The 27,127-nt window shown below is 39.0% G+C and overlaps 1 protein-coding gene across 4 annotated transcripts in view; it reads left to right on the top strand.

Annotated features, from left to right (window-relative positions):
• The window catches only part of BRAF (B-Raf proto-oncogene, serine/threonine kinase), a 65,955-nt gene extending 38,828 nt beyond the window's left edge, over positions 1 to 27,127 (top strand). For 2 of the 4 annotated variants that reach the window (XM_033514815.1, XM_033514816.1), the window contains exons 8-18: positions 214 to 250; positions 4,421 to 4,557; positions 5,255 to 5,372; positions 6,088 to 6,172; positions 7,576 to 7,752; positions 8,915 to 8,961; positions 9,530 to 9,648; positions 10,382 to 10,513; positions 13,150 to 13,284; positions 14,151 to 14,304; positions 26,449 to 27,127. In XM_033514815.1, coding sequence (XP_033370706.1) covers positions 214 to 250; positions 4,421 to 4,557; positions 5,255 to 5,372; positions 6,088 to 6,172; positions 7,576 to 7,752; positions 8,915 to 8,961; positions 9,530 to 9,648; positions 10,382 to 10,513; positions 13,150 to 13,284; positions 14,151 to 14,304; positions 26,449 to 26,606 — 1,299 coding nt within the window. In that variant the 3' untranslated portion in view covers positions 26,607 to 27,127. Of the gene's footprint in view, positions 1 to 213; positions 251 to 1,646; positions 1,767 to 4,420; positions 4,558 to 5,254; positions 5,373 to 6,087; positions 6,173 to 7,575; positions 7,753 to 8,914; positions 8,962 to 9,529; positions 9,649 to 10,381; positions 10,514 to 13,149; positions 13,285 to 14,150; positions 14,305 to 19,971; positions 21,752 to 26,448 lie in introns of those variants that run through there. The other 2 variants (XM_033514817.1, XM_015628184.2) reach the window with 2 other exon arrangements.

Genomic DNA, 27,127 nt, shown 5'->3' with positions numbered 1-27,127 from the left:
CACTTTACTGCAGAGAGATGCTGTTTTAAAGGAACTTAATTTTGAGAAGTGTGGTAGTTCTTTGGAATCATTGCTATTAGTAAGTCAGGGTAGGAAACCGCTTTTATTTCTTGGACAGTGTATGACGCTATGAATTCTCAAATTTATCAGTTTTGATTACAGAATGTAAATGTTAATACCTAAATTAAACATAGCATTTTATTTTTTTTATAGGACTTGATTAGAGACCAGAGTTTACGAGGAGAGGGAGGTAAGTAACATTTAAACTAACTACTGTGTTACATTTAATTACACAACTGCTTTGTCCCTTCCTGTTACCCTACTTCGTCTATAAAACACAGCCACAGTGCAAAATATGACTAGAACACAAAAGTGAATTTACATTTGCTTGTCCATGAACTTAGTATTTGTTTCACGAAGATTTGAGTCATTTGCTGGTCATTCTGGGAGTGGGGGAGATGGAAGGAGAAAAAGTTTTGAAGTAGTATCTAGTTTTTTTAGTTTTGAAATTACTTTGCACTTTTACTTTTTTACTCTCTCTCACACACACACACATAAACACTTATTCACTCACATGGCAGCACACAGATACACTACAACTTCCCAAAGATTTTTATGCCTGTTGTTACCTTTTCACCCATGGGAACAACAGGAGTTTTCAATGAAAACCATCATGGTAGATGGGCCTTCCATACAAACTGCTGCATCCTAAAGCAGCTTGAAATACTCCGCTTCTTCTCCCCCTCTACCCCTGCTGAAGTTGCTGCTTTGCTGTACTGCATGCCTGTGCTACTCTTGGAAGCAGATTATTAGGATCTTACACTAAAGCCTGGTCTTTTTTTGTTTCCTTCAGTAACTCACTGCCCTAATTCACATTTAAGTCAGAATTAGTGCCAGGAGGTTTATTTTTCTTCACACTGTGCACGGGCCTCTTAAGTCGCTTCTCCCACTGGTTGTTAAGATCCTGGAGAGGGCTTCTTATATGCTGTATTTATTCCTATGAATATAAGAATAAAGCAGAAATATTGAAAATAGGGAAATACTAAGTAGACTAGGCATATGACAGTTTTGTCAATTCCAAATCAGTAACACAGTTTTCTCCTACTAATTTTAACTTGCTTCAGCCATAAGTATGGGTCTGAATTACCATAGTGCTCTCTTTCCTGGTATCAAAGGTTTTGTTCTGTAGGCTTTCAGTATTTGTTTTTCCCATGCAAATTTGGTATTTGGTAGGATGTGCTGTGTTTGATGGAGCTGTCTTTAATAATGCCAGCAACAGGCACTTTTAAAAAAGGAATTTCCTTTAGCCCTGCAAGGTACTAATTGCAAGTTGCCAGTTTTAGTTTTGTATGTGTTGATTAGGTGTGGCTCTCCTGAGTTTTGCCCATTTTGTCCAACATTTAAATGTTGTGCGATCATGTTGGTTTTAACTTTTGATCATAAACTGTCTGCTTGGCATCTGAAAACAATTGGCTATTTCCAGTCCTGAAATGGTGTTCTTGGGAATTGACTTTTTTTTCCTTCAAAGTACAGAAGCAATCTGTGATTAGGAGTCAAAGCATCCTAGTTATTTCCCATGACTTCTTTCATTTCTTCTATGTGTCTGTCTTTCTGTCTCTGCCTGCCCGTCTCTTTCTCTCTAACAGCCCCTTTGAACCAGCTGATGCGCTGTCTTCGGAAATACCAATCCCGGACTCCCAGTCCCCTCCTTCATTCTGTCCCCAGTGAAATAGTGTTTGATTTTGAGCCTGGCCCAGTGTTCAGAGGTAGTTGGGCTCTTCTTTCTTGTTTTCACCCAAACAAAATAAGTAAAACCACAGATGCTGTTTGTGCCTCACCCTCACACCGTGTGTATGTAAGTGTGTGAGTTTATCAAAACACCTCTGTTTTTTGCTTGGCCTGGCTGGAATGCTTTGAATGTGCTTTTCACACATACTCACTTTCACCTTTACACGCTTGAAAATGATTATAAATGAAGTCTGACTTAAATCTTCAAAAGCAAGGAATTTCATAGTTGAGGTTTTTCTGCAGACCTTAACGTAATTTTTCTAAACAAAGGTCATTGGATTGCATTGCAGTGATTTTAAAGATAAAATGATGTCCTTAACTTAGAATTTCCTTGACTGTTCAGTTTAAGTCAGTTCAGTGCTATAACAGTCTTCTATATTTAATATTCTTTGTTTTGAAAAGTGATGTAGGAAATCAAATGTGAATTACAAACATTTCCATTGATATCTTGTTAGGTCTTAAGCTTTTCAAGTAACGTGTCATTTCAGCTTTCAACAAATACTTCATTTTGACAATGTGCTATTGACACCACATCGGGGCTCTAGATGGTTTCAGTAGTTTTTATTTAGATAGTAAATTTGATTGAAACAGTATTTCTGTCCTGTGCTATGTAAAATAAGACACTTAGATTTTCATGTCATTGACCACGGGGGCAGTTCAGGCCTTAAGCTGTCAATGGATCTGTTGTATTGCATAAAATCCCAAAAAAGCTCTGGGATTTTGTATGCTGGAGAAACCAACTATTGAGTAATAGCATGAAATGTTTATATTTGTATCTACACAATACGGGTAGAAATGGTTAGTTCAGTGCATGAAGTGTTTTCAAATGCTACCATCTTGGCTGTTTCAAAGACTTTTGTTTCAGAATATATCAAGAGCAGTTCACCTCTTGAACTTGTAAAGATCTTCCAGAAGTCTTTGTAAGAAGACAGGTGTTCTCAACAAGCAAACTGGCTACAGAATGAAATATGTTGCGTACGGCTTCAGAGTCCAAGCTATTGACTTAAATCCAGCATTATCTGAAGTATTCTACTCTAATAACTTTGAAAACAGGCCATCTGGTATTATTATGAACAGATTAACTACAGTGTTCTGCCATGTGCTGTAAGCATTTTTGGTGAAGGGTGAATATTGTACTAGTGTTCCCATATTGCAGTATTAAAATCTAAATAGGAGATTTTAGTTACCTCAAAGAAAATGCATCCCAAATCTTTGCTATTGCAGAGAAAATCTGTAGTCCAAAATTTTTTGGAAAATTGCTCATGTTCTGGGAACATCATACATTTAATTCCATGTATGTATGATTGCAGATGAAACAATAAAATAAATAAATGACAGTGACATGAACATAAGTGAACAGAAGTCTATCTTTCAGATCACTGGCTTCCAGCTGCTTATAAATGTAGTTAGGATGCCCAGTATGCATCATTATTGTTGCTTTAGTAGGAGAGACAGAGTTTACAGATGCTGTGTCTCATTTTGTATCTCTTGGTATGTTATTTTATGCACCCACTTCCAAGTGTATAGATTTTAGCTTACTGAGTCAAATAATGGATACATATAGTCTGATAAATTAGCATGCACGGAGTGACTGAACTTAAGCAGCAGTTTTAAAAGTCACAAAGTCCATTTTTGAACTCTACTTGCCATTAGGAGACACTTGTTGCTTAAGAGGAGAGCTTCTAAGAGAACATGAGGAGGAGTATTGTCTTCCACCACTTCCCAGAGCACTGATGTGCGAGAAGGCAGTGGAATGTTAGAGGTCTTGTTCAATGACATACATTGTTTAGCAAAGCAGCATGAATTTAATTAACAGTTGACCCTATTTTATGTCCTTTGCATTAGAAGGGTCAGCATAACCTTGTTAGGAATAATTGTGATGTATTTTAAAAAGCAGTGTCTAGGTGAAGTGCTCTATTTGAAAAGGGCCACTGGGGCTCTGAAACAGCTCTTAGTAACATTTTCCTGCATAGATTTGTTTAGATAACCTACAGGCTATAGACATACTGTTCTTCTTGTGTTTCCTAGAATATGCTTCAAATAGCTAACTAAAGTACCTGTTCTTTTTAATCCTTTCTAAGGCCTGATGTTTATTTTAAATAATAGTTCTCTGCTAACAGATAGCTTTAAAACAGCCAAATGATTTTCAGGTGGCACTTGGAGACTCAACCAGAAAACATTTCAATTATTTGCATTTAGTCTATTGTGATTCCAAAGTACAGTAGTTCAGCTATTTGTTGGGTTCCTAAAAGCTTAGCTATGAGAAATATCAGAGGTAGATGCTGCGAACTAAAATGCTGTTCTTCTCAAAGAAACTGATGGAATTTAAAAAATGCATTTAAAAGTAATTTTTTCTTATTTAAAAAGATATTGCCCTTTTGTTAATTCATGAACAAGAGGCTGGGGACTATCTGTACAGGGATGTTTGCTGTAAACTTGTCTCTTTCTGAAATCTGAGACTTGAGCACTACTCTAATATCAGGACAATATTCCTGTATATGTTTATTCTCTCTTAACATTCACATTGATGTTTAGAGATACTGCATCTTAAACACAATTCTTGCACCTAATATCAATACATTCTTGTAAGGTGGATTCTTACAGATAAAACTATCCTATTTCTGAAATTTAGGCTCAGCTGCAGGCTTGTCTGCAACACCTCCTGCTTCTTTGCCCGGGTCACTAACCAATGTGAAAGCGTTACAGAAATCACCAGGTCCCCAACGGGAAAGGAAATCATCTTCATCCTCAGAAGACAGAAATAGAATGGTAAGGAAAAGATCAGCTGTTTTCTTTTGTAGAAATACTACACAACCATATTCCTCTCACTTCTCTTTCATGCAAGTTTTCTAAATCATTTTGAAGATGAATATGGCAGTGATCAAGAATTTGAAGTTGATGAATAATAGAGTGGGATAACCACTTTAAAACCACTTTAAACCAGTAATTAATTGTAGGACTGATATATAAATAATTTGAATAATTAACTAAACTCAGTTTTACTGCTGCCTCATATTGTAATGGCACTTTCACTTCAGCTTAACTTTTCCCACCGTGATTCATAAACTTTGAAAGTAATGAATGTATGTAACAAATTTTTATGTAACAATACTTGAAAACATAAAAACAGCCACTTTTTTTTTAAATTCACAGTTTAGTATTATGATTAAGAATTTAAAATCAAGTACTACTTTCTGTTTGGTAAGCATTTCTTATTATTTTCTGGTTTTAATCTTGCCAGAAAGCTGTTGCAAATGTTTCATGCCCGGTAATAATTTGACATACCTGTGTCCTGAAGTTCTGTGTAAGGCTAACTTTAAAAGTCAAAGGACAACATCTGAAAAAGGGCATCTTTTTAGGACATTGATGGGAAATGCTGGTGAGAAATTTTTAACTGGAGCTGTTTTCATAGACATTAATGCACTTGTTTTCTTCCTTTTTTTTTTTTTTTTACACATACATAAAGAAAACTCTTGGTCGACGGGATTCAAGTGATGATTGGGAGATACCAGATGGACAGATCACAGTTGGACAGAGGATAGGATCTGGATCATTTGGAACAGTCTACAAAGGAAAGTGGCATGGTATGTGGCCATCATGGCAAACAGCTGTTCTTGAGGAGGTCACAACACCTGCCAGGACAGTGACACTGTCCACCCAGCTGGACAGCAGCTTCTCACAAACACATCTGGGATTCTGGTGGGCACCAGGCTGAACGGGAGCCAGCAGCATGCCCATGCCACAAAGAGAGAGGATGGGCTCCTGGGCTGCAGTAGGCATTACCAGCAGGTTAAGGGAGGCAATCCTTCTCCTCGGCACTGGTGAGGCCACACCTGGAATGCTGGGCCCAGTTCTGGGCTCCTCAGAACAAGAGAGATGTGGACATAATGGGGGAGAGTGCAGTGAAGGGCAGTAAATATGATTTTTAAATTTATAAGTAGTGTGCTAAATAACTAGTGTCAGAAATTCATGTTGCTTAGAAACTCAACTCTTGCGTGTTCTTCTGAACTGAGAAATTATTAGGGTAAAGATGAAACATTAGAAAGACAGAAGTATCCATCTTGAATTAGGATTTCAAATGTGTATTTTTAATAGCTTTGGCCTGGCTATGATTTCTCAGAGTAAAGTAAGAATGGTATTTCTACATTTTACTGAATATTGACTTACTTTAAAATTGTGGTGATTTTTTTAGCTTACATGAAATAAAAGTGTATCCCAAAATTTCTGATGCTCTGTATAGCATTTGCTCAAAAGAGGAATATGTATCAATGGCACTTACTAAAAATTGCTGTTTTAAAGGTGATGTGGCAGTGAAAATGTTGAATGTTACGGCACCCACACCTCAACAGTTACAGGCTTTCAAAAATGAAGTAGGAGTGCTCAGGTAAGAATATCTTTAATGGCTTGAAATAATGTGTGTAGATTTGTGCTTCATTAATCACTGAATTTTAGATCTCCATTAGAACACATTGGTCTCACTCCTACGTGATAATACTTCAGGCAGAAAAAATTACCATTTAAAAATATTTTTGTACCCACTGTATGTGTTTGTCTGCACATCTTTGTTGTCAATACATATATGTACAAACACTCAACTAGTTTTTGGTAATATACTACCCCCAAGGCACAGTCAAGCCTAAGTGTGAGCTGTAGGCCTTTCTTTCCTCTCATCCATATTTTGAAATTGAAGGAGAGCATGATTAAATGGCTGTTTTTTCAGCTACAGTCCTGCCCATAATATCTGTTGTTTAATAGTTTCTGTTCATTAGCTCTAGTTTCTCTGAGGTTTTTGGGGTTTTTTTAATGTAATTCTCATCAAGTCACTTCTTGATTTCCTTTTCTCATATCTACTGCTTCTTCTATCTCAGAGGAGGTATTTGGTTTGGGTTCAGCTCCTATGCTTAGTGTCAAGCATAACTGTGTTTTAAGAAACAAAATAGCAAGAAAGTTTTTTGTCCCTGGAAAAACCTCATGTGTTGAGCTGGGCACCCACGCAGCAGAAACATCCTAAATAAGCTACACAGTGGAAGGGAATGGTCAGCCTTTTACCCTAGGAAAATGTTAGTTCCAAAAAACTCTAAGCTCACAGTTGTGGAAGTGCAGGCTTTCTGAGATACGCTACTTCGGGTATCTCTTCATTTTCTTGATAGAATTTTGACAGAATTTAATGAAATGAAACATTTCAGTCCAGCTCTCTGCTGGTAGTCCCATAGATGGAGCCCTGCCTGTTTGTTTGTTTGTTTCAGAGCATACATAGTCCCTTGCTCTATCCTTTGACCCAGGCAAGACAGATTTACCTACAGTTGTGCCTTCTCCATTATGATCCATCATTACTTAGCTTTGTGGTAGGATTTGCAAGAAACTGCTTCTTTTTTGTTTCCTCAGCAGTTGCTCTCAGCATCACTTGACAAATTCTTGAACCTGAACAAGGCACAGTCACGAAGCATAGAACTGGCCTGGTCCACATTGCTGCAAGTGCAAAGGCTCACACTGGCTCCATAGCTGGGATCCCATGTTAATTTTTAAGAGAACATAAAAACATAAAAGAGCCCTGACATTTTTCACTTAACCCAGAGTAGTTATTCCATGTTAGGATTGTAAGAAAGGCTAACTTCAGTAATAATTCATTAAATTAATCTAGCAAGAGGTTATCATGTTATAGTAAAGGTTGAGATTGACCCAATACATTCTGTTTGGAAATATGTATGTAGACTGTGATAGATCTGCCTGAGTTTTCCTGATTTCCTGATCTGATTTCCTCCTGATTCTTATTTTTTTTGTAAACAGGAAAACACGACATGTGAATATCCTGCTTTTCATGGGTTATTCAACAAAACCCCAGTTGGCTATTGTTACACAATGGTGTGAAGGATCCAGTTTGTATCACCATCTACACATCATTGAGACCAAATTTGAAATGATCAAGCTAATTGATATTGCACGACAGACTGCTCAAGGCATGGAGTAAGTATTGAATTGCTTGTCTGCAAATGAGCGCTGGGGCAATGTTTACTTATCCCCTTCACACTCTGGCTGACATTGGCAAATAAGGCCAGTTCTCCACTCACTTTACTGATCCCAGGATCCTGTTTCAATCATCAGTGCATTTGGTGAAAGTATCAGAGCTAATAACTAACTAAATAACTGTTTTCAACATCTGAAGAGAGCATACCTGTTTTGTTCTAAGGATTGTAAATAATCCTTACTCCTATAGAGGGCCATTGAGTTAGAATTTACCAAACTAGGCAAATATTGTGTGTCAAAATCAGAGCACTGCTGTAAGACCAGAGAAATCACACTTCAGCTGAAAAACCACTATGATGATTGCAGTTCATTGTGCCATTTTTCTACTCAGTGCTCCATTACATTTTCAGTCAAGAGCGTGGAGGTGTTTGCAGCAACCAGCCTTAGCCTTCTGTTAGCCTGTTCATCTCCCCAGGCTCCATCTGTAGGTAGGGGAGATGCAGAAGCTGTTTTGTGAACATGATTCAAAGCAGAGACACAAACTGGGGCTTTTCCAGCAGTTTTGTGCCAATCTCATTGACTAAACAAAGAGCCATGGGAGACTAATTCAGGCTGTATCTGCTGTGGGGCAAGTTCTTTCCTCTGTGTTCCCTGCCATCTGTTTATCCAGGCTGTAATCAGGGGATTTTTTTTCCCACTCCTCTACTAAAAAGCAGTCAGTGTACCCAAGTACACATCGGGACTGGGAAGCACATTTAGCTCTTGCAATTTAAAAACACCTTATCTAAAGCTGTGACTAAAAGCTCACAAAGTCTTGACAATCCCCATTAAGGCTGTGAGGCAGAACTTTCAGCATGGAATTGCATGAAAAAAATTACTGAAGTTCTTCTTACTGTGAATATTGAGTTAGAATTGAAAAGCAGATGTTGGAGCATAATTATTATTCATCAATAGCATCAGATTTGAGCTGGAAATCTAAGCTTTATTTTATTTTTCCCTGTAAATGTTGCAGAAACTGTCATGGGTTACCAAAGTTTTACTGCCTGCATAAATGTGCAGTTTGAATGTTGACAGAATTTATGTTTCAGTAGCACAGTGAATTTTAAGCTGTTGATTGGTGAAGTATTATCTAACCCACCTAATCTGTGATATTATTTTTCAGTTATTTGCATGCCAAGTCAATCATCCACAGAGACCTCAAGAGTAATAGTATCCTTTCCCAAAGATGTAATTTTGGAAAATGAAAGCATTCCTGGTTTTGTTGTTTGGTTGGGTTTTTTTCTGCCAGAAATTAACTTACTGATGTGAAAAGCTGTTAACATGTGAATATTTGCCAAATAAAAATTTCACTGAGAAAGGGTAATATCACTAATAACAAAACAGGAGTTGCTTACTGTGTCTTGATTTGATTGCAATAGCATAGGCAGTTTTAGTTGGTATCACAAAGGGTTTTTTTGCATCCTTTGGTTTCTTCATGTAATGAAAGATTATGTGAGTTGGCTCATGGAATATTTTCAGCTTTTCTCATACTTGGCACTTCATAAAAGCCACCTGGCCATGGTCTGTTCAGCACTGGCTCAGTCTTTACTTATGTAACCCTTACATACCATAATTCACCATGCTGGCTGCTTAAAACCTGTATGATGTGGGAGCCTTCTTCAGTGATGGTGGATGGTTAAAACTGTCATGTCCACGTTGCAAATTTGTAGCTGTTTATTGTTCTTTTAGGACAGGGCCAGCATTGCTTGTCTGTTTTCCCTTAACATTCCCCCCTTAGATATTTTTCTTCATGAAGACCTCACAGTAAAAATAGGTGATTTTGGTCTAGCTACAGTGAAATCACGATGGAGTGGGTCCCAACAGTTTGAGCAGTTGTCTGGTTCCATTCTATGGATGGTAAGCAAGGGGAAGCGGTGAGCTTGTTTCAACAAATTTATCTACCTTTGGCCAAACTTCCTGCTCCTATCCCTCTGGCACACATATAAAAGCTGGCTTAAGCTGGAAAAGACAAGCAGTAATATGATGTAGTAAATTAATGTCTTTCAATTCTTCTTTAAGTATGTGTTTTCCAGTAGTCAGCAGAAAAACTTTAGTGTCTCCATCTTTTATTCTGAGGTTTATACTGAAATGAAAATGGTGGCTAAGGAAAATGAGTATCATTAATCTAGGGCTGAGGAGAAGGTGAGAAAAGCCTTGCAAAACGTCCTGCAAAAGAGTAGAGGAACAAGCTCAGCAAAAAGTAAGATGCTCTTAAGTTTTAAAAAGTCAAGAAGAGTTGCTTCGTACTGCAATCTTCTGTGCAGCTCCACTTCCTCCATTTCTCCCTGGAAGAAAGCTCTGTTAGCTGGCATTATTTTCAGTGTCATTAGAACTCTAGTTTCCAAGTACCTTCTCAGCCTGGCCAAGGTAATTTTGCTCTGTCACAGAGAAATAAAAGGGATCACCAAGTTGAAATGAAGCAATGAGTTTTGAGATTTATGTCAGCATCCACTCTATATTAGGACCCACCTGAAGGCAAGAATGGGTCTTGCTCCTGTACCCTGTACAAGTCTAGTTTTTTTATTCCTAGTAGGTGAGGTGCAGCACAACATAGAGAAATAAAAACTGATGCTTACCTTTTCTGATACAGGCACCAGAAGTTATTAGGATGCAAGATAAAAACCCATATAGTTTTCAGTCGGATGTGTACGCGTTTGGGATTGTTCTCTATGAATTAATGACTGGACAGTTGCCATACTCCAACATCAACAACAGGGACCAGGTAAGGGGAGGCACTGGCTTCAGTCAGGTGTGGTCTGAAACAGAGATTGATTCTGCCTTGGGTGCTGAACTTTCTGATGTTCTGTGTGTTTGATGTTTCTGATTCTGATGCTGTGAGATGACATTTTCTAGAACTGCCTCAGCCACATAGCAACAATTTACTTAGTCCTCTTGAGGTATTTTTTGTGTTCTTTTTATTTTAAATATAGATTTTCAGCTTCTGAACTGGTTGCCAGGATACTTATTAGGGAGAGAGCAGATTACTTAATAGTAATCTAGTTTAGAATAGTACTGCAAAGGCGAAATGATCCCCCATATATGTGTTCAATTAGTCTTCTTGTTCCCCCCACCCCTCCACTTGCAGTGAATAATAAATAGTGCAGCTACAGGACTGACAAAACAGAACAGCAGTCATCTCACCAAATGTTTTATATTAATTTCAACTTTGAAAGAGCATGTACCATCTAACTGAATTACAGGATACCAGCATTTCTCAAATCCTGATTGTTGGACTATATTACTTTCCAGAGTCTGGGGATTGTGTAAGAAGATTACTTAATTGTGAACAAATATTCTTTAAGTCTTAATGATTCCACACGCCGTAACATATCTCCACAGGATAGGAATGTTTGGGAAAGCATACCTGATTCATTGTTTCTGTCTAACCTGAAAATAGTATCTATGCACCAGGATCTTTGGTGTAAACTATTATGTGTCTGAGCAGAGATGTATTTGTTGCTTCTGTGTCCTCATCTCTTGTTTTTTCACTGTCAGTACTTGAGAATTGAAACCATAGCAACGTTCATCTGTGAATGCCATTTTATAAGGCTGCTTCCATATCTGCCAGAACACTTCATCCCAATTCATCAAATTTGGAGTGACTCCTTTTTAGGTTGTTTTTTTTTCTTTTTTATAATTTTGGTTCTGCCTTTTTGAAGAAAGGAAATGTCTGGATTCCTGGCCAGATGGATTCAGCCTTCTAAAAACAGCATTTGGCCTTGTTTAGCTTTTACCTTTTGAGATCTGAAAGATGAACCCAGTGATGTGGGTGCTTACAATGAAGTGCTGAAACAAATTTTAACATGCAAGTAAAGCCAACATATGTGATCTCATGTCTTGAATTTTGTCACTCCTTGTCTATTATATGAAAAGTTGTAAATATTCCTCACTCTCTGGTGCATCTACATCAGCTACTGTAACACAAGCAAGATTCTTAGTGAGCGAAGTGTCATTCTTGTTATACCTCAGAGTGTTTCTCTCACTTTAACAGGTTTTTCTAGACTGTTCTTCTAGTGATACTCTCTTTTCTCTAGTCTAAAATAAAAGATTAGCCCCTATATTATTCATAAAGAAACTGTTTGAAACATAGTGATGAATTTTGAATAATTTCAGCTTGAGCCATTACTTAGAAAATACAAACTGATAGATAATGGCAAGTCTGATTGCAGCAGAGGTAGGGGATGCAGTACACAAGTCTCTACTATGAAATCCTGCTCTGGCACATGGGGATTTCTAGAGAAACCATATGGGAATTTTCTGTTCTTCCTTGATGCCAACACAGATGTGACTGAAGCAGAAAGTTAAAAAAGGACCAGGATTGTGTTAGTATAAATAACATGTATAGCATACTTGAGATGTGAGGGTTTTCTGTTGGTTTTTTTTCCCAGTGTCAAGATATGAAATAGGTAGACTTCATTAGAGAGAAGGTGTGCTACACCTGCTGGGTTGTCTGAGTACTCAGAAAAGGCAGTGATTACTGCTGCAGCATGAATGCTTCTTTGATTAGCTGCTTTGGAAGGGCTTTTTAGTGTCAGTGCTACTGCAGTACTCAAACCACATTGCAATTGCCTTTGGCTTGACATGATGATGTTTGATGGTTTTTTATATATACAAGAGATGATTAACCATATTTACGTTTTGTTTTCCTGCTTCCTATCAGTTTACTTTGTTTTACGCTTAAGTTTTACCCTTAGGGGAAATATAAGCCTTCATGTTGAAAGAGTTACTGTAAAAATACCAAGCCTGTCTGTCTCCTTTTCTACACAGAAGAGGCAGTTTCTCTCTTTCTTTTGAGGGTTTTTTTTCTTCTTTTTGTGAGAGTGGGGGAGGTGGTCAGATGTCAAGAATAAGCTTTTGTGTTGGAAAAGTATATGATGGAATCAATTCTCAGAAGGTAAAGGGTTTTAATATCCAAAGGCCATGTGTTTCTTAAAATAACTTTCAATGTGAAGTTGTTGTTGATTTATAATATAAAACAGAATATTTCTTTTACAGAATATTTATTTTTAGATGTTCTGTTCCTGCCACAGAGTTGCTTGTTCTTGTTTTTGTCACTTTTTGACACCGAAGAACCACTCCTTAGATGGTTATTACTATAAATGGTAACCATTTACTAGTGTTCAAGTTTCACAGAAATCTCTCTGAGGAGGAGGAATGATCTAATTTTTTCTCTGTACTGAATAGGTTAGCAAGCATTACTCTAAGAAATTTGTCAATTTCAATACCAGATAATGTTTCCTGGGAGCAGAAAGCTTGCTGCTGCAACCAAAATAGTCTAGCAAAATGTTCACCTTTTGTTACTGCTTATTTTATCAACTCAGCTTCTTCCTCTTTCATCTTTTTTCCCCTTAAATGAAGATAATTTTCATGGTGGGACGAGGATACCTATCTCCAGACCTCAGCAAAGTACGGAGCAACTGTCCAAAAGCTATGAAGAGACTAATGGCAGAATGCTTAAAAAAGAAAAGAGATGAGAGACCCCTTTTTCCACAGGTGAGAAATGCCTCTCTTTAGCTCTCAACAGACTTTACAATTCAAAGTTATTAACTCACTGGCCAGTTCCAAATTTTTTGATTGATTTTTTTTTGATTTTGATTAGTGCTATGGCAGGATTTCATAAGAGACCTGGTTCAGTACCAGGTTAGTTCTGTTTCATTATAAATGCTCATTTTCATTTCAAAACGCAGGTATTAAAATGATCTGTGTATTTGGAAAACTATTCACATGTTGTAAAATGTTTCAGCTGGGAGATAATGAAAGTAATAGTCACAGACACACAAATTAGTACTTGGTGTATGTGTTCAGAAATGCTACACTGCCCTCCCTGCTGTCCCTCAAACTTCATGAAGGGAAGCTGATAGATTATTCACAGAACTTGATTTTTATCGTGCTTGCTGAGGAAGGTTTGGGTTCAAAAACCTTGAGGGGGAGGAGGGCAAAAATCTCATTTTTTTCTGTTTTGAATGTAACCAAATCGTTTTCAAAAGATTAGGAGCTCCCCCTGCTGACATTTTAGTAAATCTTATTAAGCAAAATGCTGACAGAGCTGGGTTTGTTTGCAGCAATGGTAGGTACAGGTATGAGGGCATAGACAAGGATCCCAATAAAAAGCAAGTGTTTTCACTGTGCTTAGAGGGAATCAGTGTGCCTTTAAAAAGGGGGAAATTCTCCAGCTGGCTTTTCCAATCTCATTAGGGTATAAACATCAAAAGTGCAGTGCAATAAGCTATATTTTAAAAATCCTTTTTTAGTATGTGTTTAAATATTTTTCTGTACTTAATTTATATTGTGTCTTTGGTTTTAAGAGAGAGTAACAGCTTTGGAACAACAGGCTTGATCACATATTTTCTGTGTTTTAGATTCTTGCCTCCATTGAGCTTCTGGCCCGGTCATTGCCAAAAATTCACCGCAGTGCATCTGAGCCCTCATTGAACCGGGCTGGCTTCCAGACAGAGGATTTTAGTCTATATGCTTGTGCTTCTCCAAAAACACCCATCCAAGCAGGGGGATACGGTGGGTTTCCAGTGCACTGAAACAAAATGTGAAAGCATGTGCCTGTGTGTCTGTGTGCTGGTGTGTCCTGGGAGTGCAAGGTGTTTGTTCTCAGTTCCCACCAGCTCCAATTGTAAGGTTTACTGAGGGAACAAGGACTCATTTCCTAACACTGGGCATTGAATGTTCCCAGCACAGAGTCTGTGTTGGTAACTAGTGCCCTGGGAGCAGCTGGCACAAGAAGAACTGTAATGTCATATAAAAGACATAGGAAAAGTCACTTCAAAACAAGCAAAAATCTTATTAAGGTCATCGGGTGTCATTTTTGCCTAGTTTATTGATTGGAATTAGTTTTATAGTTAGGAATTATAGATTGGAATTACTCAGGAGTGTATTTGATTTGAATCTACTCAAGCTGTGGTGGTCTGTTGTTTTGGGGGTTTTGGGTTTTTTTTTTACTTTATTTGAGGTCATTATATTTGAGCAAAAAGCTTTAGATTCTTCATTTAGTAATGCTATTCATGTGGGAAATACTTGGAAAGATAAACTTAGCTTCAAGGCTAAACACAGTCAAAACTTTATTGTGGTCAGCAGAAGTGAACAGATACAACACAGAATCCAAGGAAAGCCCTGAATAACATGTGACTCTTATATTGAAATTGGAAGTTTAAATTAGTACTGTTTAGGGATCATCTCTTCCTGCAGAAGAGTGGTGAATGGGTCAGGGTATTTTTATGTTACATTTTTCTCTAAATATTCTGACCTGATACAGTTTACAGCATCTCCAAATGTTCTGTTACAATGCAACACAGAAGAAATTCTGAATCCACTTTTGCCAAGCTGCAGGGCTATTACTGGTAATGGTGCCTGTATCCTTCAAGTAGTACGGATTTCAAAATTTATAAAAACATTTTAAATCTCAAGCATGACCAAATGCTTTAAGAGGAAAAATGCTGCTAACACCCATGATAGGAAAAGAAGATTTGAAAAAGCAGTTTTGTTCATGGAAATCAGTGTTACACCACAAATTTTCTTAAGATGAAAGGTGTTAATTATTTTAATATTGTTAAGAATACACTGAACTGCTTCTCTTCAGTGAGAAATTGATTTTTTCACTTCCACGTAAAAGCTGCTAGTTTGACTAGACAGAAGCAAATCAGTTGGACTAGATATCTAACTGAGAAAGTTAGACACCTTACTAAAATCCTGCCAGCTCACTTTGGAGACTGTATTTTTCTCTGGAGCGTTGCTCTGGAACAAGTATATCAGAGTAGTGGTTCAGGTTATATCAATCTTTAATGTCAGATATGAAACAAAGATGTGCAGACAGTGTTCTTGCATGTTTTGAGATGAGTTGTGTGGTTTTACTTTGTTTAGACTGCTGAACTGTTAATTTTCACAGATTACTCTGCATTGAAAACGAGCTGTTGCTGCTCTTGTTAGGACTTCAAGGGCCAGGAGTATTCCTAGTGGCTTCTGATCTACATACTCACGGAGAAGTTGGCCAGTTGCTAGCAATACATTTTTGGAATAGATCATTGTTTACTGCTGTCTAGCAACTGAGCCTTTTAAAATGGGAAGTAGATTAGAGATCTCGAAGAGATGGAAGCAGTTTTTATATTTTCTGGATGGATTATAATGGTCTTTTTGGCTTCTGCTGTTGGAATAATTTGGGAAATAACATTTCTCCTTTTTTTAGTCAAGAAAACCTAGCTGCTGAAATCTCTCTCTGTGGAAATAGTTATGGAGGACAAAAATTGTTATTGTTTTAGAAATTCTGTTTCCCATCTTCCTGGTAGTTTCACCTCATTTTGACAGACTTACCTTAAAATTAAAACAGGACTTAAGTGTTGTTTTCCTCTTTCATTCTTTATTTTATGTGTCTGTTCTAGCAGTGATGAGGAATGTTTCCAAGGCTCTGGGGTATGATCTTCAGAACAGAGTAAGAGGATGCTACTGGGTCTCCTGCAGAATCTAAAAATAAGGCATCCCACACAGAAAAGTCTTAACCACACAGGGAGTTGCAGAGAGTGCAGAACCATCACCATTGCCCTGCCCAGGCTTATTCTTGTTCAGGTCTGCTGGATCAGTTCAAACCAGTTATTCCTTGGAGTAGTGTTATCCTTCTCGTTGTTAAGGTTGTTCATCTGTGCTATCAGGGCTACAGTTACGGGGGGAAAGTGCTGCCATCCTTAGACACATTTGGCCCCATTTCCTGCTGTATGGTCAGTGCATTCTTTCTGTGTCACCTGTTCTCACTGAGCATTTTGGGTTCCATGGCCATAATGTGATTTGAGCTTCTCACTAAACATTTTATGAAGCCTAAAAGGAGGCTGTTTTGTAGATCATTAACTTTACCTGACAGAGAGGCATTTAGAGGTCTCATTTCTGTAAGTTCTAATTGCTGCTTCAGTGAGATTTGGGAGTATCTGTGAGATGAAGGTGCCTAACTACACCTGTGGATTTGGGTCAGAGTTCTCAAAGGTGCAGCTCAGCTATATTGTTTAGAAACAGATACCTGTTGGTTCAGAAAACACGCTTGTGGGATCATAGGTTTTTCTGGAAGAGTAAATTATCCTAGGTGAGATTCCTTTTTATTTTACTTCCCTGTTTATCAGTACAAAAATAGAATCTGTCTTGGTACCTTCAGCTTGTTCCAAAATCTTACTTACCCCCTGAATAGTATCCATACAAAAGATCAGCACAAGATCCAACAGAAAACTACCTCTTTTGTTTTCCTGTGTCTGTGAATGTAAACCAGACAAGGTGTTGGAATCTGGTGTATCCCTACGATAAATCAGTCAGTCTCTACTTCAGTAGATAAGGCTGGCACAGGCCTTGAAGGAAATGATTCTTCTCCTTATGATTCTTCTGAGAAACATGGCATCTGCCCCAGGGTAAGGAGTATGGTTAAGATGATGTGTATATACCTTAGTAACCTCATGAATTCAGGTAGCTTACAAATTTGTGAGAGTATAGAATGATAGTTGCATCTTAAATCCTAGCAGGATTCCAGGATTGGGGACAGCAGGTTCATTCAGAACATGCCTTTGTAATACATTGTTTGGAGGCAACATGAAAGATCTTGATCATCTTTTTTAGTACAGATTTTATCAAAGTGTGCATTTAAAATAGTTTCCACTTCCTCTGTGTGAGTCAAGCATGTAAAGACTGTAGTAGCTGATTTGAAAGGGGTTTGTAAGAAGTGTGTATTTTCAGATGCTATCCATCCTTTGGAAAGAACTTGTTTTGCTACCAGTCAAAGCAAATATCTGCAGTTCTGCTTGATAAAAAGCACCTCAGATGTCTGGCTCACAATGGATAGAAATATCTGTGTTTTTTTCCTTGTAGCAAGTTGCTAAGCATGTGGTTTCATAGGTTGATGTGGATAGGTATAGCCATGTACATAGCTCACCTAGGGAAAGCTGTTACTGGCAACTGCATTTTATACATGTTCAACCAACATAATCCCTTTATTAGATGGCCGTTTTGCCTGTTTTGGTCTCTATTGATTTGAGATCAGATTAATGCTGGAATTTTGAAAGGGGAAATTTAGCATTAGCTTGTCAAAGAAAATATATTTGCTGAGGTTTTGTCTAAATGGCAGGAAGTGTGAAAATTACCTTTTTTAAGCTACCATTCTATCTCAAATAATTCTTTACTTCTGGTCCTGGTTTTCCATTGCTCTTTCCCAGTTAAAGTTTCTTTTTTTTTTCTGAAATCCCTATATGACTTTTAAAATCTCTGAATTATTACCAGAAATAGGCAGAAGGACAAGATGAGTAATGAGGGAGCAATCTCTTTTTTATAAATTGATTTTTTATCACCAGTTTAGGAAGGCAGACTGAAAAATAAATTAAATAGAGCATGTTTTGAAAGTGTAGCTAAGCATAAATTTCACTTAATAATTGGCCTCACAGGCAGTACTTGCTGACTTTTTTGTCCTTCTCTTAAAACAAAACATGTATAAAACTTGAGGTGCTTCTAGAAGATACTGTGAAGAGAGTTGGGAGGTCAGTGAAATGTGGCAGAAAAAAAGCAAGAAAAAATTATCCGATATTTAGAGTATTTAGAGCAAGAGTTTCATCTGGTGGTAGAACTAGTAAAACAGGCAGTTAGATCCATCATGAAGCTTTTATTGTATTCTTGTTATAACTTAAGCCTGCCACCACAGTCTGTAAAGACACACAGAGCTTGAGGCCTGTCACAGCTCCATGTGCCACCCTTACTTTGGACTTCAGGTGTACTCCCTTCTCATTTTCTGCGAGACACAGAGCCCTTTCCCTGCTTTCTTCGAGTTCCCTTAGAACCCCATGGGTCAGCTGTTCCTCACAGCCTTTTAGATGCCTTTTCTTCCCCCTCCTAGTGCAGGCAGCTGACAACTCCTCTTGGTTCTTCACTCTGTAGGGCAAGACATTCCACGGAATTAATGCTATAAGCCTAGAATTTTGTTTACAGGGCTGTTTCTGTTTTGTTTCCAGTATTCAGAATAAGAATCGTGAGGAAAAACAAAGCCAACAATAAAGTCACTCTTGAAAAGATGGAAGGACACCAGATAGGGAGCAGTTGTTTGAATGTAATGGCATTCAAAACACTTCTGTTGAACAGAACAAAGACTCTCTTGTGCCTGCTTATCACTCCTTCAGTATTAGGAAAGCTCTGAGAAGTGCTGTCAAGAAAGTGGCATAAACTAACCCAAAATGCAGATGAAACACAACAAGGCGAAGTTATATGTGTGTTTGTTTTCTCTTTCTCTTGAGTCCTTTTGATTATGCTTAGTTAGACACCACTCACTAAAAATCCTATAGAATAAAATTTCTTTGTGGGTGGCAGGAAAATTTTTTTTCCTGAAGTATAGGATTAAGAGGATTAATGTCTTAGATTCAGCTTCTATTCAATTTTCTGTCAAACTCCTGAAAGACTTCAGGCAGCAGTTTTACTCTGTGCCATAGTTGCATCCCCTCAGAAGTGGGACTACAAGTGTGTCCCATGGCATGGTGACACTAAATAAATCACGTAGGATTTCAGGACATCATCACATGTGTAAACCCTGCATATAATTATTCTTTATTTAGCAATTCTGAAGGAAGCATGGAATTGCTTTACTTGTTATGCTCCCTGTTACTGAGGCCTAATGTCTGGCCTGAGATTGAGTAGACAATCTCTCTATTCTTATATTTCTGTCAGTGGGTTGCTGTGTTGGTCTCTAAACCACCACATCCTAGCACTCTGTAACACTGGTTTTCTATTCAGGCACTTTACTGTGTATCGTTTTTAAAGGGTAATGGATGTCTTATACAGTTGTTATTAAACTAGTTTTACAACAGAACAGAACTGGTTTGCAGTTGGATGCATTTATTGAAACTGGTGTTTCCCAGGAGGACATATGTGCAATAAGGAATTTAAAAGAAAATTAAGCTGACACATTTAACTTTCCAAATGCATGATGAATTTGATTTTGCTTGGATTTTCACCTTCTTGGGAAGAATGGGTACAGCTTGCTTTCAAGAAATCCTTTGTTGGTTAAATATGCTGGGTCTGTATTCAGTGTTTTCTCACTATGTATTCTCTTGTGCTTTAATTTTAACAGTTTGCATTTTTTAACATCTTTTATATTCAGCCTGATGTTCAACTAGTCTAGTAACTGAAATCACCTTTTTAAACCAAGCTCTTGTCCTCCCTCTACAGGAGAATTTGCAGCGTTCAAGTAGCCACAGCACCATGGCAGCACCCACTCTGTTATTTAAAGTCTTGTGTTCCTACAGTTTCTTAACATCAAAATTCCATTCTGCTCTGCAAAACCTAAAGTAATTTAGAAAAGATATCCATAAGCTTAAAAGTGGAGCAGAATGGAACCACCAGTCCAACACAATGGGAAAAAGTACCTTTTTGGGAACCAGAGTCCTCTGCTGCCAGTGTTTCTCCTTCAACACAAACCACCACGTGCATTCGGAGACCTGCAGTGGCTGCCTGTGCCGTTGGCATCATTCCCAGGAGAGAGGAGAGGGCACTCGTGGTGTGACTGTGGTGCTCGGGCGTGAGGGGATGGAGCTGCTGCTGCTGCTGCAACTTAGGAGACTTGCTTTGGATGGTCTGCCGGCCGCCTTTCTCCCTCTAACAGCGCAACCATCAGAGGCTGAACATCTGATGAGTGCTAACTTCAAAGAATCATTTTCCATTCTGATCCTTTTTTTTTCCTGGTGTACTTACTGATTTATGGACAACGCAGTATCCCCTTTTCACCGTATTACAGTTTCAAACACCTCAATCTGTCTCTATTACTGGGGTTCATTCCTTTAAAATTCAAAGTGTGTGGGGCAGTAGAAGCTGGAGATGTTATTCTGAAGGCACAGAGGTTCATCTGAAGGAAAAGGGGATGCTGCCACACCTTTTTTCCAGATTTACTTTACAACTTCCTAAAAAGAACAAACAACAACCACCATCCTTAACCTTTTTCCTTTTCCAGTATTTTCTTGGTGTGTGCTTATACAACATCTTTTTGAAGGATTAGGTCAATCCTTCTTTTGTTGGTCCAGCAACAAACTGAAGTTTAAAAAAATGTAGCGAGATTGTCCTCTCTTCTATTTTTTTTGTATCATATGATACAATATATTTATCAAAGATGCTACTGCAGCATCTAAAGTCTGTAGAAATCCTGATACAGACTGTGAATGGTGTATGTACCTACTTTAAAAGTTTTATTTTAAACGAGGGTGCAGGTTAATGCCAGGTACCTTACCAATATGTAATGTTTTCATAAATGAGGAAAAAAGTTCTCAGGTTGAATTGAATACAAATACAATCCCCCCCTAGAATTAGACATTCCAAAAATTATGTTTTGGTACTTTCAAGAGCTTTTTTTAAAGGATTTTTATCCTGTTAACTAAACGTCCTCTGATAAGTGTGCGTGTAAATGTGGAGCATCTTGTCCTAATGGCAAGTTGTTAGATCAAAACAAAACGGTACTTGCTGGATCCACGCTGACTACTCCTCCTCTCATTACTTTCCTCCCTGTCATCTCTTCCCTTTTGTTTGTCTTTCCCTTCTGTACACTTTGCAAACTAGGATGAAGGTGGCGGTATCTCCATTAGAGTGCTTTGTTTTCCTGTCCTCCAGTCCTGGTTTTCAAATGGTTAGTAGCTTTTTGACAAGTTACCCAGTCAGGGAAAACAACAACTCATAAAGTTCACATCATTTACCTCTAGTAGAATATATCATGATGTGATCTGCTTGCAGAGTTCTCTGGTATGTGGTATTACCTGTAAATTATTTGTACAGAGGTAAGGCAGACTACATTGGAAAGAAACTCAAGCTCAGACAGAAGTTTCCAGAATTTGATTCATATCAGCCCTGTACCACTCCAGGTGAGGCAGAAGAAATGACCCCCCTCTAGCAGGGAGTTTCTTGCTGGGAGGAGCTGGGGAGTGTTTAACAAAATAATGATGAATAAATGAAGGAGTTAAATGTGTGTGAATGTGGTGTCCATGCTAAATGTGGATGTACCAAGTGAGAGTGCTGTCCTTCCCTCTCTAGGGAAAGTTGGACTGTTCCTGCCTGCAGAAGGTTGCTCCCAGCTGAAGGGAGAAAAGCACACTGGAAGTAGAAGGCGCTTTTAATACCCTGGGATTTTGCGGTGTTGCTGGTAGTCTTTGTCAGTAAATATTTACTGGAGCTATAGGGACCAGACTGATCTGAAGTGGGAATTAAAACTGAAATACTGTGTATTCATATTAATTCCACAAACATTAGCAAGATAGCAATAGTGAATGACTTAATAGTCACTACAAGAATGAAGTGATTCATGTTGGTACATGAACAGAAATGATTTTGTGTACAGGACGCATTTTAAAAACGAAGGAAAAAAAAAAAAGCACAAATTTCTTCTTGTCTGCTGTGGGTCTTCAGATGCTGCAAGGTTTTTTCCTTAGTGAGGCTGGCAGGAATTTAAAAGTAGCAATAGCCACTTTCCGGTGTGGAGAAGCTGATGCAGAGCAGTGGTGTGCAGATGGTGCAGTCAGAGTGCTCCCTGGTGATCGTCTGAGGCCAGTACCTGAGAGATGGAGGGAGCCTGTGGCCACTGGTGGCAGCAGGCAGGTGAGAGCATTTACAAGATACAGGCTCCCAGAGGGGGAAGGAGTCTCTGCTTCTCCTTTAAGCCTGTGCTTGGCTCCAGCCCCTTTCGTACATGTCAAGGATACTGAGGTAAAAGTTCTCTCAAAGAAGTTGTTACCAGAGGAAGTATGGACAGGTGGTTCAACAGTCATTTGTTTCACAGAGCTTGTTAAAAGCTCTTGTTTCCTTCCATGAAGTCATGCTGACAGAAGATTCTCTGTTAGGAACTTCATTCTGTCTTTGCTTAAAATGAACTTACTCTGGTGAAGATTCATTACCCATTAGTCTACAATATGCGTCTTGAGCCCATAGGAAAAGCACAAGGAAAACTGCTATCCTTGTCCATGCAAAGCACTTTATAAGTAACACATGATCTCTGGGGGGTTTTTATTGGAATTTGTTTGTTTGTAGTTTTTCTTTTTCATTTCTGATTTTATTTTTTTTTCCCTGAGGAATGTGCAAATTGTTTGGCTGCTGTTTAGAGAAGTCCTTTCAGGATGCATTTCTACTGGTTTTCTTGTTTGTTTGTTTCCCTCCAGATAGCTGTAGTAATGTGTGTTCGTCTGTAAAAAGTTTCCAGGTAATGCTCATGCAAAACTTTGGAAGAAATGTGGTTTGTAAGTAATTGGGATTATTTTTGGTTTTATCTTTTCCTTCAGGAGTTTCTCTGGATGTCTTGCATGCCATCAGAACCAGACTTAAAGATCCCCTGTAGATGTTTAGTGAACAGGGAAACAAGAATAGATGAGAAATAAGTGCTTTCTGTAGCAGTGGGATGAAGGAGGTAAACTGAAATGACCAATACATTCATGCCTGTTACCACAAATTCCTTAAGCTTCTTAGTGGTGTCCCAGCCACAGGCATGTGTCACAGTATGTGAGTACATACTTCATGTGTGCATGCTGGGACAAACACCTAGAGAGTCATACTGCTTCTTTTAGCTCTATAGTATCTTGTGTTTCATAATCATGTGCAAAACTACCAGTATCCAGCCCCAGCTATTCGTGTCTTCATCAACCAGGCACAGACCTTCCCCTCTGCCTTTCCTTTTCCGTACAGGAAACAGAGGCCTGTTACCTCTTACACCTTCCTGCTCAGTGTGTGATTGTTTCTGGCATGTTTGCCAGACCTGCAGCATTGTGGTGGAGCTCAAACCAAATGGCAGGAATATAGAGGCCAGGTTACTTTGAAAGTAATTTCTCTGTCAACTAAGTCCTGCATGGCCCCAGATACAATTAGCCCAGTCATTTCTTTTTATGCTAAACTCATACAGGTCATTAAATGAATCTGCTTCTGGTTTTTATGTTTACCAAAAATAATCTTTTCTTGTACTTAAATGCTCTAGCAGCTGATGATGATGCAGAATGTTTGAGAACAAATACTGCCATTTTACCATGGCATCTTAGCATCACTTGGATTAGTACGTGCTCATTAGAAGCAGAATTTGGCCTTTGTGACATAAAACGAGTGAAATTCTGGTTGTTGATAAATGCATGTCTTTCCATAAATGCCCAGACTAGGAGGAAAGTACACTGAAGATCTCACATAGTTTTTCTTCTGTGTTTGTCTGATTGTGTAAATGCATCCAGCATTTCACAGAAGGCTGAGGGAAAATCCCCAGACACCTCACAAATTGAATTGAATTGAATACGAATTGAAGCTTTGATATCTGGAGGGGCTAAATTTAGGGAAGAAGCGTGCAGACATTTCACACTTTTGCAGCCTCTAGATTTTATCCTCTTCTTGACTGCGTGTGCAGTGTGAGTAGCACAAACTCTTCATAGTACTGTAGACAACGTGTCCTCTGTTGATAAAATGTGTCACCACTAGCACAGTGGGACAGGCAAAGCTTCTAGGTACAGTCAAGTTAAAAAGCAGCTGCGTGAGTGGGCTCTTAGGGTGTCATTCTGAAGGTGCTGAGTGTTCTGGTTTTCTGTGGTGCATTTTATGTAGAAGTTTATGAAACCAGCTTTGTTTACGGCAGCCTTGTTACTGGGTATTTGCACTTGGTGTTTGTTTTGGCATGCATTCGAAATACCTTTTTCTACTGCTTCATTACTTCATACCAACTTCATACCCACCATATGAAGTTGAGCCAGGGCAAGTACTGGATTCTGCACCTGGGATGGGGAACCCTGGTTGTGTGTATAGACTGGGGGATGAGAGAGGCTGGAGAGCAGAAAGGGACCCGGGGCTCCGGGTTAATACAAAGTTGAACAGGAGCCAGCAGTGCCCTGGCAGCCAGCAGGGCCAGCCCTGGCCTGGGGGCATCAGGCCCAGCACGGCCAGCCGGGCAAGGGAGGGGATTGTCCCCTCTGCTCTGGGACAGCCTCACCTCCAGTGCTGGGGGCACTTCTGGGTGCCACAGTGTCAGACTATTAGACCATTACTAATAAACTATTAGAGAGTGTCCAGAGGAGGGCCACGAGGACGGTGAATGGTGTGGAGGGAAAGCTGCACATGAGGAGGAACTGAGGCCTCTCGGTGTGCTCGGCCTGGAGGAGACTGAGGGGAGACCTCAGTGCAGTTCCAGCTTCCTGTGAGGGGAAGAGGAGGGGCAGGCACTGATGTCTGCTCTCTGTGACCAGGGACAGGAGCCAGGGGAATGGCCACAAGCTGTGTCAGGGGATGTTTAGGTTGGATATTAGGGAAAGGTTCTTCATCCAGGGGGTGGTCAGACACTGGAACAGGCTCCCCAGTCACAGCACCAAGCCTGACAGAGTTCAAGAAGCATTTGGACAATACTCTTGGGCACATGGGGTCATTCTTGGGGTGTCCTGTGCAGGGAGCTGGACTTTGATGGCCCTTGTGGGTCCCTTCCAACTCGGCATATTCTATGATGCTGTGATTCTTACCTAATAAACTATAGAAGAGCAGAGCCAGGTTGTTAAAATGGAAGTTTGCATTTAATTTTCAAGGATGCTATCACAGAAGCTACTAAGTCAGCACCATAACAGCAGAAAATATGAACTTGTGGAAAGAGGAAGCTTTAAAAGCTGCAGAATACAGACTATACCAAGAGTGAATTCAGGTGAAAACTAACTTCTCTTTTGTTTAGAAAAGAGAGCTACCAAGACCCTCTGTTCTGAGGTGTTCTGAGTGGTTTACATAGGGATCCCCCAAAACAGTTTTTGTAGTTTGCCAAATGATCATGTGCCTTTGCAACCTTAAAAAGTACAACAGAATGTAAACCAGGTGCTTTTTAACTAGAGCAGTATCTTTGGTTTACATCTGCTGCAGTAGTTTTGTATATAGCTATCCCTATAAGTAGGTGGTTTGGAGCTAGTCAACTCCTGTAAAAGAGCAAGGAGAGCATTCCTCAAAATACCTATTAGCATTTCAAAGCCAAGAACAGAAGGATACCGGATTTAGTTACAGTAAACCTGCTGCTTGAAATCTACTCTTAGCAACATGTAATGAGGTTCATTTAACTTAAAAACAAGTAAGTCCTCCTCCCCTGCTGAAGACATAGAGATCTTGTTAAAGAAAGCTCCAGAGGCCTGAAGTTACACTGTCATAGCATCTTGGAATGAGATGGTAGATGGAGAATGAGAGCTAGATGAGGAGAAACTGATGGCTAGCACTTGTAAGGGTTCACATATATCATACAATTACTTCCTTGTCCCAGAAAATGCAGTAAGTTTTCTTTCTGGAATGTCAGCAGTTTCCTCACTTCTTCCCTGGGCCTCTTGCAGTTCAGTGACCACATCCTGTTATTGCACATTAACTGTGGGAGATGGTAGGTGCCTTGTCAGCTGAGGGACAACCAGTAGGTGTGAATTTGATTTGTTCAAATTTCAGACTGGTTACATAGACTTCTGGCAATACCTACATATCAGTGTCATATTTGTCCATGAAGGACACAATAATAGGTTTGGATGTTAGTGCTTTTTCAGTTCTTTTCCTTTTGTTCCTTGGGGCAGGATTTTGGCATAATTTTTACTTATGAAGTTATGTCTAAATACACAGTTCATATGAAATATCAGACCAATTTTAATTTGGGCTTGTTCCTTTTAGAAAACAACATGTAAAAATGTTTTTTTTATGTTCCAGGAACTATCTGGAATCCTTCTACCTACCCCAAATTCTGCACTAAAAGTACATGTGATGGTTATTTTGTCTTTTTTGTTGTTGGGGGGGGGGGGGGGGGAGGGGTGGGGAGTGTTTTTTGTTGGGTTTTCGTTTGTTTTGTTTTGTTTAGGAACTTCTAAACTACCTAGTATTTGCTTCATAGCATCCAGCACCAGTGTGTTCAGCTCACCCAGCCTCCTCAAGAGCCAACAGTGGCCTGTCTGGTCATTTTGTCTAGTTTGTCATGTTTGCAGCAGCTGTACTTTAGAATAAGCCTTGTGTGACATTTACTTTTGAGCAAGTAAACCACAAAAATAACTATGTTTGCTTTTATTTTGTTGTTTATTTGGGTTTGGAAACTGGTAAGGTTTGTTTTGATAAATGTCATTCTGTGTTGCATTTGTGTATTCACCCTTATTGAAGAGAAAATCCATCTGTGTGTTTGGGAGTTCAGTGGAACATTAGGAAGAAATGAAGCCCATCATCTGGGCATGGATGTTGGATCTAGGGAAAAATGGACCAAACTTGGGTGTTGAGTTATTTGGGGATGGTGGGGGGTTGCGAGGGCATAAATTAACTCTGTCTAAAATAAAGTGTAAGTGCAATAAATGTGCTTTTTTATTCAAAGCTGTGAACCTTTAGGAAAAAAAAAAAAAAAAAA

The sequence above is a fragment of the Parus major genome, chromosome 1A (genome assembly GCF_001522545.3).
Source record: "Parus major isolate Abel chromosome 1A, Parus_major1.1, whole genome shotgun sequence".
Lineage (NCBI taxonomy): Eukaryota > Metazoa > Chordata > Aves > Passeriformes > Paridae > Parus > Parus major.
The sequence above is the reverse complement of the archived record's forward strand: the minus strand, read 5'-3'. Positions and strand labels throughout refer to the sequence as shown.